Source organism: Rhinopithecus roxellana, chromosome 7 (assembly GCF_007565055.1).
Source record: "Rhinopithecus roxellana isolate Shanxi Qingling chromosome 7, ASM756505v1, whole genome shotgun sequence".
Taxonomy (NCBI): Eukaryota; Metazoa; Chordata; class Mammalia; order Primates; family Cercopithecidae; genus Rhinopithecus; species Rhinopithecus roxellana.
Window position 1 is genome coordinate 34,832,381 of NC_044555.1, and position 14,259 is coordinate 34,846,639.

Sequence of the window (14,259 nt, forward strand, 5' to 3'; positions counted from 1 at the left end):
GCACAGCCCCAGAATCAGAGGGGCAGGGCTGGGGCCGGGCCTGGGGTAACTTTGTGTTTCTCTCCCCTTCCTCCCCTTCCTCTTCCCCCTTCCTCCCACGCCTCCACCTTGTCTCTCTCTAGCAAATCCCAGTCTCTGACCAATGCCTTCAACCTTCCAGAGCCAGCCCCGCCCAGGCCCAGCCTTAGCCAGGACGAGGTGAAAGCTGAGACCATCCGCAGCCTGAGGAAGTCTTTCGCCAGCCTCTTCTCCGACTGATACCCCACTCTGAGAACCCCAAAATCCCTGGGCAACCCTTCTCTGGGCCCTGAATCCATTTCTCACTTTTGGAGTCTCCACATCCCTTGAGAACCCATCTCCCGGTTCTCCAAGATTCCACCTCTCATTCCTCAAGATCCCTGAGTACCTTGAGAAACCTGACTCCTCCTGGCCGTAAATCCAGTTCTCACATGTGGAATCCCCAAGTCCTTTTAGAACCCCACTCCTGGTCACTTCAAGATCTACTTCTGTTTTAGGACCTCCAGATTCCTGAAGACCTCCGACCCTGGTTTCCCCAGAGGGCGTTTTCCTTCCTGGAAGTGCCCAAATACCAGGCAACCCATTGCAAAATCCCTTCCTGGAGCCCTGAAGTTCCTGGAAAGCCCTATTTTTGGTCCCAAATCTCTCCAACACACCTATTTCCCATCACAATTTTCCAAATCCTCAAGAAACCCCTACTGTTGAGCCCCTTCCCATGGATCTTCCATCCCTCTGAAGATCCACATCTTCAAATGCCACCCAACACCAGCCCCCTCAACCTCATTCAATACCTTGGGAGCTCCTCCCACTTCCAGGACCCCTCAATTCCCCCAGGGACCCCCTACCCAGTTTCCTGCCTCTGACAGCTGTCTTTAAATATGCAAACTCCACCCATCTTCCCAGAATCCTTTGCACACGGAAGGCCAGTGGTCTCCGCTTCCCCACCTTTGCCGTGATGTCTGTGTCTGTGACTGATGTGGCCTCCTCTTGTGCCGTGCTTGGCATATGTGGTCCTCGTTCATCGTGCCGCCTGTGGTGATGCGTGCAGTGACGCTGTTTATGTGGTCCGCACCTCCCCCTGACCTCCACTCCTTGCCTGGACTCATCCCACCCCTCAGCGGCTCTGAACCCCAAGAGAAGAGTCGGGAAACAAAATAAACAAGCAAAGGCCCAGCAGAATTCTGTGCTTCTTGGTGAAGAAAGAGGGGAGTCCTTGAATGGCGGGGGAGACACAAAAGGGACCCCCAAAATCCACATGGGGTGCTGGGAACCCCAAAATCCAGTGGAAGGCACATCGGGCACAAATTCCAGAGAGGTTCTGAGTGGAATCCCTGCCACAAATCCCAGCCATTGGAGATGGAGGAGCTCCCAAAATTTAGAAGTATCCCCAAAGCCAAGAGGAAACCAAATGATGGAGGCAGGGGGCTCAGTCTTTGGGGGGACCCCAATTCCAGAAGAACTGGAAAAGCACATGGGGACCCCCCTCATCTCCCAGGGTGGGGAATGGGGGATCCTGAGGCAGCATCAGGGCAGAGACGAACATTGATTGGCTGGTGGGCTAGGCTCCTTGGCGTGGAGGGCTGAGACTGGCTCCCCGGTGGCTTGGGCGGGGCCTAAGGCACAAGGCGGGCTGCGCTGAGTAGGCAGGCAGGCAACTCATCAGCCTGGGTGCGGTGCAAGGAGGGTTCCGAGGCACTCCGCTCAATCTTGGGGAGTGACCGTTGCAGCAGCTCAATTGTGGCCAGGATCTGAGGGCAAGTGGGGGTGAGGAGGGGTGTCCAGAGCCCTGTGGGCATCCCAACAGCCCCAGACCCCAGCCTCATGGGGAAACACACACACACACACACACACACACACACACACACACCCTCTGAGCTTTCACATTCACATCTGCCTCCATCTCAGTCTTCCTCCATCCCAGAGTCACCCACCCAAGGTGTCCAGCCCTCCTACCCAGCCCACCTGGGGGAAGAGGGGCCGTTCCTCCCGCTGGAACTTGAGGCAGTCAGACAGCAGGCGCCGCATGGCCTTGGGGCAGTTGCTAGAGATTTTGCTGAGGTCCGGGGACAGATAGCCACGGCCCACCATAAAGATAATCTGGGGGCAGAGAGGGGCAGGAAAGGGGTGATCTGGGGTCAGGGGCTGGGAGGCCCAAGGAATTTTGTATTGAGGGGCTTGGGAGGTTCATTTTTAGTGAACTGGGGTACTGTCAGTATCGGGGCGCAAAGGATTCTCCATCGCTGAGGACTTGGGAGGATTCTCTGCTTTCAGAACAGAGGGATTCAAATTTGGGGTTCAGGATTGTAGGCATCTGGGGCTCAGAGGATTATAGGCCCACGAGTTTCTAGGAGGCTTAGGGACCTGGAAAGTACTGAGTCTCAGGGAAACATGGAGTTCTGGGTCTGGGGGAGCTTGTACTTCTGTGCGGGTCTGAGGCCTAGAGGGTTCTAGGTACCCCGGCCCTGGGGCCTGCTAGATACCCCAAGGCCTAGGTGACTGTGGGTGCCTGTGACTATTCCAGAAGCACAAAGGGGCTCTGTTTCTGGGGAGAAATGGGATGCTGGGAGAAATGAGATCTGGGGGATTTTGAGTACCCAGAGCAGAGGACTACAGGTGTTTAGGGATACAGAGGGCTTTGGGGTATGTGGGGGCCTCGGGGGATTCTAGGTATAGAGATTCGGGGTATTCTGGACTTCGAGGATTTTTGTCCCAGAGGGCTGTGGATGTGAGAAGAGCGAAGCCGGGGTAGGGGAGACCCAGAGAATTCACTGTAGGTGTCTGGAGCCCAAGGGATTCTGGGAGTCTTTATCCCACAAAATTTTAGGTTTCTGGGGAAAGGGTGGCATTCATCAGTGCAAAGGAGGGGATGTGGGGTATGGATGCCTGAGGGGATCCCTCAGCCCAGGGAACTGTGGGTAAGGTGTGGGGCTCACCTGGTCACGGCAGCCAATGTGGCTGTAAGGCAGTGAGCCAGTCATGAGCTCGTAGAGCACAACCCCGTAGGCATAGACATCTGACTGGAAGCTGTAGGGGTTCGGGTCCTGCATACGGATCACCTCAGCTGCCTACAACAGGCCAGACCAGGCAGAAAGACCACAGAGGTCAGCAAATGGTCGGTCCACAGTCCCAGATCCCACTGGCCACACAGGATACAACTCAGAGCCACCCACACGAGGTGGGACATGAGGAGTCCAGACACCCACACCTGGCACAGGCATCCCCATTCCCATTCAGCCCCACACACCCCAATCCTGGAGCCTACATCCCCACGTACCCCTCATCCAGCCTGGCCCAACTCACCATCCACAGCACAGAGCCTGAGGGCTGCTCCAAGGGCTGGGCCCCGCTCCATCGAGTCTTCACTGTGGCCAAGCCAAAGTCACCGATCTTCACCGTGAGCCCCTCATGTAGGAAGATGTCCGCCAGGGTCAAGGACCACTACAGGGACTCCTAATAGCCATGCCTCTCACCCTGCCTGGGAGGTTACTATTGGTGCCCTTATACCAGTCACCCCTCTGATCCTGACCAGGAGCCCCTTAATATCACACCAACTATCTACAACCTTGACATGGGCAGGGAACGCCTGCTAGTGCCCCCAACACTCAGCCCCGCTGTTGACTCCTAAACAGGAAGCCCCTCGGAGGGTACCCGAACTCACTATGCCTCTGATGCTGACCATAATGCCCTCCACAACTGCCACACATCAGACTCTAACCAGAGTTCCCAAGAACAGTACCTGAACCAGCCACACCTCTGACTTCAGACTAACAGGCTGCCATTAAAGCCCCCTGGCTGGCCACAGTTCTGCCACCTGGCAAGGAGCTCTGGGACACATGCCCCTCCTTTGTAATTCCCAGAACCCCCACAAGAGGCATCCTTCTAAGCCCTTGCGCCCCCACCTCAACCCCAGTCCAGGGACAGATAGATACTGTTAGACTTGAGATCTCGGTGGATGATGTTCTTGGCATGGAGGTAGCTGTGGGGGTGGAGGCAGGTGGTGGATTGGCTGGGGGTTACCTCATTTCCCCCACCCTTTCCCCCCACCCCTCCCCAGGCTGGGAGACTCACTCCATGCCCTGGGCAGTCTGCCGGGCCACGTCGATGAGCTGGACCATGTCGAAGCGTGTGTCAGCCACATGCAGGTGATGGTAGAGGCTGGAGCCTTCACACCACTGTGTGATGATGGCAAATCCCGGCCGGGTCATGAAGCCCATAAACAGCAAGATGTTGACATGTCGCGTCTTCCTGCAGGCAGGGAGGGCAATGTCAGAGGTGGGGAGGAAAAATAATGACTGTCACTTACTGTGACTTACTGTCACATCAGGAGTGGCACTGTTCTTTACCTTCTTCGGTCATTCATTTTCACCCTGTCTTTTGGGGTACTCAGGACCACAGCATTGCCAGATTTCATGAATTTGTGAGATGTGTTTACTGGGCTATGATTCTCTGCCGTGGGCTTATATGTGGAGCTTCCCCATCCAGGTCTCCCAACAAAAGCAGGAGGGAGGAATTGCTGCCCCTCTCCCTCCCTGCCTACAGCAGCATTTCTTTTTTTTTTTTTTTTTTTTTTTTGAGACGGAGTCTCGCTCTGTCGCCCAGGCTAGAGTGCAGTGGCCAGATCTCAGCTCACTGCAAGCTCCGCCTCCCGGGTTTACGCCATTCTCCTGCCTCAGCCTCCTGAGTAGCTGGGACTACAGGCGCCCGCCACCTCGCCCGGCTAGTTTTTTGTATTTTTTTTTAGTAGAGACGGGGTTTCACCGTGTTAGCCAGGATGGTCTCGATCTCCTGACCTCGTGATCCGCCCGCCTCGGCCTCCCAAAGTGCTGGGATTACAGGCTTGAGCCACCACGCCCGGCCCTACAGCAGCATTTCTAATCATTAACATCCCCCACCCCTCTGACTCTGACCATTACCTGGGTCTGTGACCATCTCACAGATGAGAAGTTAGAATGCCAACCTCCTCATTGATGTATCAATATAATATGGATAGATGCAGGATTAAAATATTGGTGATATGTGATGATTAGAGCCTGTTCAGCACCATGAGAAGCTTAGAGGTAAAGAGCTTGGAGTCTGGACTCATGTTCAAATCTAGGCCTCACCAGGTACTCACTGTACAACCTTGGGAAGGACATTTAACCTCTCTGGGCCTCAGGTTCCTCAAATGTAAAACTGACCATTGTATTAGCTACCTTATTCTCTGTAACATAATTGTGCCCATTTGACAGAGAGGAAAAGCCCATGCCGGCATCCCCCGGGTTGGCAGAAGCTATCCAGTACTACCTGTAGTATATAGGTATACAGTACTATACTACATAGTAACTATAGCAGCAAAAAGGAGACACCTGGCTTTCTTAGCATGACTAGATGAATACTGTATTGATTACATATTATAGCAATTATAAAAATTAAGCAATGATTAGATTATGGTGATGATAATATTGTTTAAATCAAGGCATTAGAATTAATGAATAACAAGAACCAACACTATAAATAGAACATTACCGTTGTAGTCCAAGCAGGGGGGAAGGAAAGATGCAAGCCTTCCTGGCAATGCGGTAACGAGAATGGTGGCCCACACCCAGACCCAGTTCGCAGCGGCAAATGAGAAGATTCACATTTGGGAGGCAGAGCCATTCATTAATAACCCAAACAACTACATGATCACAGGTCCTCTAAACATACCCATTTCCCAGAGGGGAAAGGGACGCCCTTCTGAAAGAAACAACTTCTGATGATGGTTTAACAACACAAACACAGGTGATGTCCAGGAAGCACTCCAAGCATGGCCTTTTCCCAGAGAGGTGCCAAGGCTGGGCCTGCCACTCCCATCCATGCAAATGTGCCACCTCACCTGAGCACCTGCATCTCATTCTTGAAAGCTTGGGCCTGCTCAGCGGTGGGCTGGGACACCTTGAGCACCTTCACAGCCACATCGCCATGCCACCGCCCTCGAAACACGGTGCCAAACGAGCCCGTCCCGATCCTCTTCAGCAGCTGCACCTCACTGGGTGGTACCTCCCAGTAATAGCCTGAGTCCCGGTACCCCAGGTTCTTCTGTGGGCCAGATGGGTGGCATCTAAGAGGCCTGCCCACATCCCTCATCCCACATCACTCAGCCTTGGTGCTCCCAAAAGGATCGCCCTCAAGCATACCACTTTCTTCTTGTCATCGGCCAAGGACTTCCGCTCACGCTGCTCTGCTGGTGACTTGGAATGTGGGGATTTCCTCCCCGAGGACACGCTGGCTGGGCTGGGGCTCCCCCGGGGGGTTCCATCACCACCTCCTCTACTACTGGCAGCTGCAGTTGCAGAAAGGATGTGAGCGGAGGCAAGTGGGGCAGCGGGGGTCAGGGTGCAGGCACGGGGGACTCACCATCAGTGCTGAAACTCTGGCCAGTGAGCTAGAAGGAGAGGGACAGGAGTCAAAAAGAGGGCATGGAGGCCAACAGGAATGGCTCTCCCCTCTGCCCAGTGATCCCTGGCATTGTTCCCCACAGCACCAACCTGGATGAGGTTGGAGTCCATGGGGGCCGTGGTGCTGACCATATGGACGTTGGGAGTGGATGTGGAGCGGATGCGCTGCAGGGGGGCGTTGGCCGGGACAGGGAAGGGGAAGTGCTCCGGGTCACAGTGCTGAGTGTGGGGCCTGCCAGGGGAAAGGCTGTGAAATCACTGCCAGGAATCAGAGAACCAAGAAAGCCCCCACCCCACCCCCAGCCATAAACATGCATTTAGCTCACACAGAGCGAATGTCCACTGGCAGTACTATTATTCATTGCTTCAAGAAACATTTATTGAGTGCCTGCTGTGTGCCAGATACCATTCTAGGTGGTGGAGATAAAACTGTAAAACAAAATAACAGTTCTTGCCCTTGTGGGGCTGAAATAAAAAACAAATATATAATATGCCTGATGGTGATAGGTGCAATACAGAAAAATAGTAAAGCAAAATAAGGAGACACAAAGTGTTCCTAGAAAGTGTCAGGAAAGGCTTCTCTGAGGAGGAGGTGACATTGGAGTAAACGCCTACAGGCAGGATAGCAAGCCACACAGATAGTGGGGAAAGGGGAGTGTATCATATTTTATAATTATATATTATAATTACATGTACTCTTCAAATGTTATATAATACATATCATCTATATTAAAATAGCAATGTTTTAAAGTATACATATTACCATATTCTATGTTATATATACGTGTTATACATATAATATATGCTAAACATATTGTAAAGTTACAAAAATATGTTAATGTTCCCTTCACTATCCTGAAATGAAACTCAAAGGTAATTAATGCATATACACTCATAATTTAAAATAATATAATACCCTAACTTTATTTTATGTATTATATAAACATGTATGATGTTCTACATTATATAACATTATGTAATACAACATGATACAATAACATAAATACACCATAAAATATGCACATTATAAAATATATATTAGAGCAATAATATATTTTAATATAGCTATAGTTTTGTATAATATTTAACATAAAGAAGCAATAAAAGGGAAGTAATTTATGATAAAATCATACATATTTCAAAATGGAAAGGCTTGAGTATAGTTATACTAGAAGAATTAGCAATGTAGTTAGATGCTTATAAATATATTTATAATTAATAATAAAAATAACTGATTATTTACACTATACCAGATCCTGTTCTAGGCACTGAACATGTCTTAACTCATTTAATCCTCAGCAGAACCTTATATGGTAGAAAGTATCATAATCCCCTCTTTTTTTTTTTTTTTTGAGACGGAGTCTCGCTCTATCGCCCAGGCTGGAGTGCAGTGGCGCGATCTCGGCTCACTGCAAGCTCCGCCTCCCGGGTTTACGCCATTCTCCTGCCTCAGCCTCCCGAGTAGCTGGGACTACAGGCGCCCGCCATCTCGCCCGGCTAGTTTTTTGTATTTTTTAGTAGAGACGGGGTTTCACCGTGTAGACCAGGATGGTCTCGATCTCCTGACCTCGTGATCCACCCGTCTCGGCCTCCCAAAGTGCTGGGATTACAGGCTTGAGCCACCGCGCCCGGCCTATAATCCCCTCTTTACAGATGAGAAAACTGAGGCCCAGAGAAATCAGGTGACTTGCCCAAGGTCCCAGTTTCATGCCCTTACTCACACTTGTAGGTGCTCAATAAATGTTTGTCAAGTAAACAAATGAATAAAGTATGGCTTGTGGTCTACAAGAGTCCCCAGATCTTTTTCTCCCCCAGTAGCCCTTCAGCTAAGGCACCCCTACCTGGGACCCTGGGGGGTTAGCAACTCATTCAGGGGGCGGTTCGAGGGAGCCTCATGTTGTCTGGAGCCTCCGGACAAATCCTGGACACTGTGGTAGAACCTTGAGGGCATGAAGGGTATAAAGTAAGGGGATACAGGTCAGCTGTCTGTAAGGGCCTTGGGGCTGGGTCTCTGTGCTCCCCATCCCTCCACCCACCCCAGGCTGGGCTCACTGTTGGCGGTTGGTACTCATGTCAACACAGACTGTGGGGACCTTGGAGGAACAATGCTGGTGGAACTTGTAGCCACAGGTTTGGCAACGGAAGCCATGGAACAGAAACTTAAGGCAGAAGTCACAGAACGCCAGGCTGAAGAAGGTCTTCCGTACCTGAAGCCGCAGAGCAGGGAAGTTTGAGACCTGGTCAAGGACACTCCCCAGCATGATCCGCCCCCACCGTCCACCCTGCACTCACAAAATTGTGCATGGTCAGCGGGACATCTTCAAGGACCTCGACAATGAGCTCCTCGCCATCCAGGGGAGCAATGGCTGTGTCCCAGGCAGTGACTGTCTTTCGTCTGCAGGGGGCACGGAAAGGAATGAATGGGAGGGTGGGCAGGGGCCATGGTGAGGCAGGGAACCCCCACAAGTCCCTCCAAGCCTGCTACCCACAGGGTCATGTCTGGCAAGTTTAATTCTCATCATAGCAACTCTAGGAATCAGTCATTATCCTTGCCCCCACTTTACAGATGGGAAACAGGCTCAGAGGGATAAAATGACTGGCCCTGGGCCACAAGCGTAATGAGCGGCAGGACGGTGTGAAGAGTCCATGCTCTGAAACGGAAGGGGAGAAGCAAATGAAACTAAACAACTACATCTTAGAAGCACTAAGCCAGCCCCCGAAAAGGGGGCTGAGGAGGCACTGAAACAACAAATAAAGTGCAGTGTGTGAACTGCATAAAAAATTAAGGAACCCCACGAGAGAGGAATAAATAAGGTCAGCAAGACCCAACTCAGCAGACAAAGAATGGGGAAAATGAGGAAGAAGAGAGCTGATGAAGTCATGACATCGTGAAAGGACAAAATAGATGAAATCTGGGAGGAAGTGATGGACCAGGGTGAGGACTTGGGGGCCAGGGGAGAATGAGTTGGCTGACCTTACAGGCCAATGAACCAATGAAGTAACAAAACAAAAGATGGATGAACTCATAGATTACTTGAACTACAGTCCTCCCTTATCTGTGGTTTCACTCTCCATGGTTTCAGTTACCTGTGGTCAACCGGGTGGGAAAGTATTAAATTGAAAATTGCAGAAATAAACAATTCATAAGTTTTAAATTGCGTGCATTCTGAGTAGCATGATGAAATCCTGCACCATCCCACCCAGGATGTGAATCATCCCTTTATCTAGAAGATTCACACTGTTTATGCTACCACCCATCACTTAGTAGCCTGCTCAGTTATCAAACAACTGACTCAATATCATAGTGGCTGTCTTCAAGTGATCGCCATTTTACTTAATAATGGCCCCAAAGCACAGGAGTAGTGTTGGTGGCAATTTGGACATGCCAAAGAGAAGCTGTAAAGTGCTTCCTTTAGGCAAAAAGGTAAAAGTTCTTGACTTGAAAGCAAAGAAAATCATATGCTGAGGTTGTTGAGATCTACTGTAAGAAAGAATCTTCCATCTTTGGAACTGTGAAGAAGGAAAAATAAATTCATGCTAGTTTTGACGTCATACCTCATATTGCAAAAGTGATGGCCGGAGTACATGATACATGCTTAGTTAAGACGGAAAAGGCATTACATTTATGGGTAGAAGACAAGAATAGAAACATGTTCCGGCTGATAGCAATTGGGTTCGGTACTATCTGTGGTTTCAAGCATCCACTGGGGGTCTTGGAACACGTACCCTGCAGATAAGGGGGGACTAAAGACTAAGGGAAGACTAATGGAAGACTCTGTGATAAAGAACAGAAGGAATCAAATGACTGAGGAGGGGATGGGAGGTGGGGCACCCAGTGGGTGGGCGTGGGGCTGCCACACTCACCCCTTGATGAGTCGGTAGACCACACAGCAGTCCTGATTTAGACCCCGCACCTTCAGGGCCTTGTCTAGAGAGTCGTAGACACTCATGCCATCCCGGACAGTCACCTGTGTGTATGTGCAGATGTAGGGGTCCTCATTGCCCAACAGAGGCCACAGTTGATGTTCCCATCCTTTTGCAAAGGCCTCCCCCAACCGTTGTCACCCTTTTGATCCCAGAGTTACAACTGGGTCCATCCACAGCCCTTGCCATTTCGCTTCCATGACTCACCACCGTGCGTTGCTTGTTGGGCAGGTACACTTTGACGGTGCCCACTGCCCGGGACGGCTCGGCCCCATTGGCAGGGGGGCCCCGTGGTGGCTCCATGGAGCCTTAGACTTTGTCAAGATGGGCTGAGGTGGGGCTGGGCAGGTGCCATGGGGCTCCTACAAGAAGGCAGACAGAATTCAGAGGTCCAATAATGATAGTCTGGAAGCAAAGTGGCAGGGGACAAAATAAAATTCAAAGTCCAGGCTCCTGTCGCCCCCTGCAGCCTAATTTTCACATGACAGCCCAAGAGATCCTGCTCACATCTGAAGTCCTTCCAGTTCCTCCTCTGCTCAGACCCTCCTGTTGCTTTTCTCACTCATGAGTGAGAAAAGGTCTCAGCTTCACTGCACAGGGTTGGGGGGGAGAGAACAGGGAAGGGGGACAGAGCATACTGTCCTGGAGGGTACAGGAGCACAGAAGACTGTGCTGGGGACCAATGGGGAAGTCAATACACACTGCACTGAGCTGTCAGGTACATAAGAAGCACGAACAGAATGTCCTGGTTGTTTTTTTTTTTTTTTTTTTTTTTTTTTTCTTTGACAGAGTTTCGCTCTTGTTGCCCAGGTTGGAGTGCGATGGCACGGTCTCAGCTCACTGCAACCTCCACCTCCCAGGTTCAAACCATTCTCCCGCCTCAGCCTCCTTAGTAGCTGGAACTACAGGCGCGTGCCACCACGCCTGGCTAATTTTTTGTATTTTTAGTTGAGATGGGGTTTCACCATGTTGGCCAGGTTGGTCTCAAACTCCTGACCTCAGGTGATCCACCCACCTCAGCCTCCCAAAGTGTCCTGGCTTTTTAACAGAGAACGGGGGAAGTACCAGATACTCTGGTGAGGGAGGAGTCGCAGGCAGGGTGATAGGAAAGAGAGGATCATGAGCTATTGCCCTTAGTTTGGGGAAGATGGAGGTTGCACCAAACATATCCTTAAAGGGCACTGTGGACATCCCTAAACCCTGGGGTGTAATGTTGATGTTAGGACCACAGACACCGTGTTAGGTGGCTAATGGAAGTCCCAAGACTCTATGATGAGGAGTTCATGGGTGGGGGTCACTACATACTATGCGGAAGGGAGATGTAACAGGTGTCACTAGGGACTGTAATGGGGAGAAGGGTGGAAATGGAAATGACCAGACATTAAGCCGAACTGGGGAGGTGATGGTGGATCACCAGACACTGTCATAGCAAAAGGAGAAGAAAGGTATGGTGTTGCGGGGAGAAAAATGGAGGTAAAGAGGGAGCTCCAAAACTCTCCTTGACAACCAGTGAGGGGGTCACAGGCACATTACTGGTGTAAACTGAATGGGGGATCATGGAAGGCGGTTACAGAGGCGAGAATCCTGATACTCTCCCCCCCGGGGGGTCAGACACTGACCCAGAATAAGGAAACCGGGGAGTGAACCGCGTTTCCACACACTTCCCGCAGTTGGTAAGGAAAGGTCATCGGACACCGTAGGGGGTTTAAGACGGAATCCCGGCACCAGTCGGTAGGGTCCCGCCTACCAAAGGGCTTCCGGCTCTGCGCAGGCGCACCACCACTAGCAGCGGGCGAAACCATCACCGGCAGCCTTGCCCGCCTATTCCAGTTACCCACCCCACCCCCGCTGTCGACGATGGTCTCGCCCCGGGTCAAACCACTCCTACGGTTCCGGGCGGAGGACGCCGGGGCCCGGGCGCAGCCATCCTGGAGCTGAGCTTTCGGTCCGGGCGCCCTGCCCGTGCCCGGCAGCCGCTCCAGAAACCGAGCCCTCCCGGGTCCGCCCTCACCTGTCACGCCGCTACAGCCGCCGCCGCCTCCATCTTGGGCCTGTCTTCTTGTTTCCTCACAGAGTCCGCCTCCGCCGTCTCTCGGACTCTCGTTATTGGCTCTGCGGGACTCATCCTTCCACTCTTATTGGATTAGGGTCACGTCTGTCAAGGCAAGACCAACGGAATGTGAGTCGTGTTCCGGATTAGGAGGGGCAGCCTGAAACGTCAAGATCTGGGGCCAGCGCAAGTCCTGACTCGCGCAGGCGCAGTTGGGGCAAGACCTGCGTGCCTAGGGCTTTAACCTCAATAGTGGCATAGACGAATAAAGCAGGACTTTTTAAGGTCATTTGGGGCTGACCTTAGGGCTCTGGCATCTGGACGGAGAAATTCTTAAGTACCCTTTTTGAGCCAGTGCCCTAAGCACCCTTTTATGATTTTCCTGTGTCTCAGTTTTACCATCTTTGAAATGGGTTGGAATCAGAACAAATGATCGGCGATGTTCACCAGCTCTAGGAGACTGTAGTTCATAGCCTTTGAGGACAGCGGGTCTCTGGTGTGGTGGGGGCTGGGGGGCTGGCCCTAGGAGGGGCGGCCTTCTGTCTGGGAGGCTTCCTTTAGGAATAGGGTTGATTAGGATTTTGAAAAACTAGTCACAGGTGGCCAGGTGAAGAGGGAAGTGCGGACTTGGAACAGAGCACGATGCCAGTCAATGTGTGGAGGTATTGTAGGGTAAACACAAATTTTTAAAAATCGAATTTTCCCTGGTGTCAAAAGAGAGAGCCGTCTCTCTTAGAGCATTTCCTTTAGAAAACTTGTAACTGTAAAATTTTTTCTGTCCCTTTGAGATGTATGTAAGTCTTTTGAAATGCTAGATCTCTTGCCAGTTTTACAACCCCGGAATGTTTTTCTTAAGAGCCTTGTAGGCCGGGCGCGGTGGCTCAAGCCTGTAATCCCAGCACTTTGGGAGGCCGAGACGGGCGGATCACGGGGTCAGGAGATCGAGACCATCCTGGCTAACACGGTGAAACCCCGTCTCTACTAAAAATACAAAAAACTAGCCGGGTGTGGTGGTGGGCACCTGTAGTCCCAGCTACTCAGGAGGCTGAGGCAGGAGAATGGCGTAAACCCGGGAGGCGGAGCTTGCAGTGAGCTGAGATCTGGCCACTGCACTCCAGCTCTGGGCCACAGAGCGAGATTCCGTCTCGGGCGGGGGGGGTGGGGGTGGGGAAGAGCCTTGTAGCCATCTCTTTGAAATGTAAACATCAATGAAAATAGCACCCCCCTGTCTTTCCCTGTCTTCATGAGAATTTGATCTGCGTACCTGGCTTCAAGTTATTACCTGCTTGTCATAGAGATACGAGTTTTCGTTTTCCTTTGGATAAAGGCAATTAACTAACACAGATAGCCACACCAATTACCAGGTGAATTTGGGATGAAGTATGTGTACCAAATGGTGCTGTCAAGTTTCTTACTTGAGCACAAGTTATTGTTTGAGAATATGTTTGTAATGGGCTGTATCTGCCTGTTACATAAACGGATGAGATTTCTTTTGTCTTTGAAACCTCTTTAGCCGATTGTCTGTGATGTGCATCACAGTCTGGTGTAATGCTTATTCAGTAATAAAACTTTCCATTCTTGCCGGGTGTGGTGACTGATGCCTGTAATCCCAGCACTTTGGGGGGCCAAGGCAGGCGGATTACTTGAGGCCAGGAGTTCGAGACCAGCCTGGCCAACATGGCGAAACCCCGTCTCTACTAAAAATGCCAAAAAAAAAAAAAAAATCAGTTGGGTAACTCAGCCTCCTGAGTAGCTGGGACCACAGGCGCCCACCAAATCCCGTTTTAGTAGAGACGGGATTTCACTATGTTGGCCAGGCTGGTCTCAAACTCCTGACCTTAAGTGATCTGC

At 51.2% G+C, this 14,259-nt stretch overlaps 2 protein-coding genes across 4 annotated transcripts in view; one reads left to right on the forward strand and one right to left on the reverse strand.

The window, feature by feature from the left end:
- Nucleotides 1–1,194, forward strand: part of SYN1 (synapsin I) — a 55,895-nt gene extending 54,701 nt beyond the window's left edge. For 2 of the 3 annotated variants that reach the window (XM_030933555.1, XM_030933556.1), the window contains one exon: nucleotides 161–1,194. In XM_030933555.1, the coding sequence (XP_030789415.1) occupies nucleotides 161–258 (98 nt within the window). In that variant the 3' untranslated portion in view covers nucleotides 259–1,194. Of the gene's footprint in view, nucleotides 1–122 lie in introns of all 3 variants that reach the window. The other variant, XM_010366133.2, reaches the window with a different exon arrangement.
- Nucleotides 1,186–12,516, reverse strand: ARAF (A-Raf proto-oncogene, serine/threonine kinase). Its single transcript, XM_010366134.2, has 16 exons — nucleotides 12,370–12,516; nucleotides 10,566–10,720; nucleotides 10,299–10,402; nucleotides 8,727–8,829; nucleotides 8,487–8,641; nucleotides 8,276–8,374; nucleotides 6,525–6,666; nucleotides 6,394–6,421; nucleotides 6,174–6,319; nucleotides 5,873–6,075; nucleotides 4,087–4,263; nucleotides 3,948–3,994; nucleotides 3,319–3,437; nucleotides 2,952–3,083; nucleotides 1,981–2,115; nucleotides 1,186–1,766 (listed from the first exon to the last, which is right to left on the reverse strand). Exons 2-16 carry the CDS (start codon nucleotides 10,659–10,661, stop codon nucleotides 1,632–1,634), a joined length of 1,821 nt encoding a protein of 606 aa, XP_010364436.1. The 5' UTR covers nucleotides 10,662–10,720; nucleotides 12,370–12,516; the 3' UTR covers nucleotides 1,186–1,631.
- Between the last annotated feature and the right edge of the window lie 1,743 nt (nucleotides 12,517–14,259).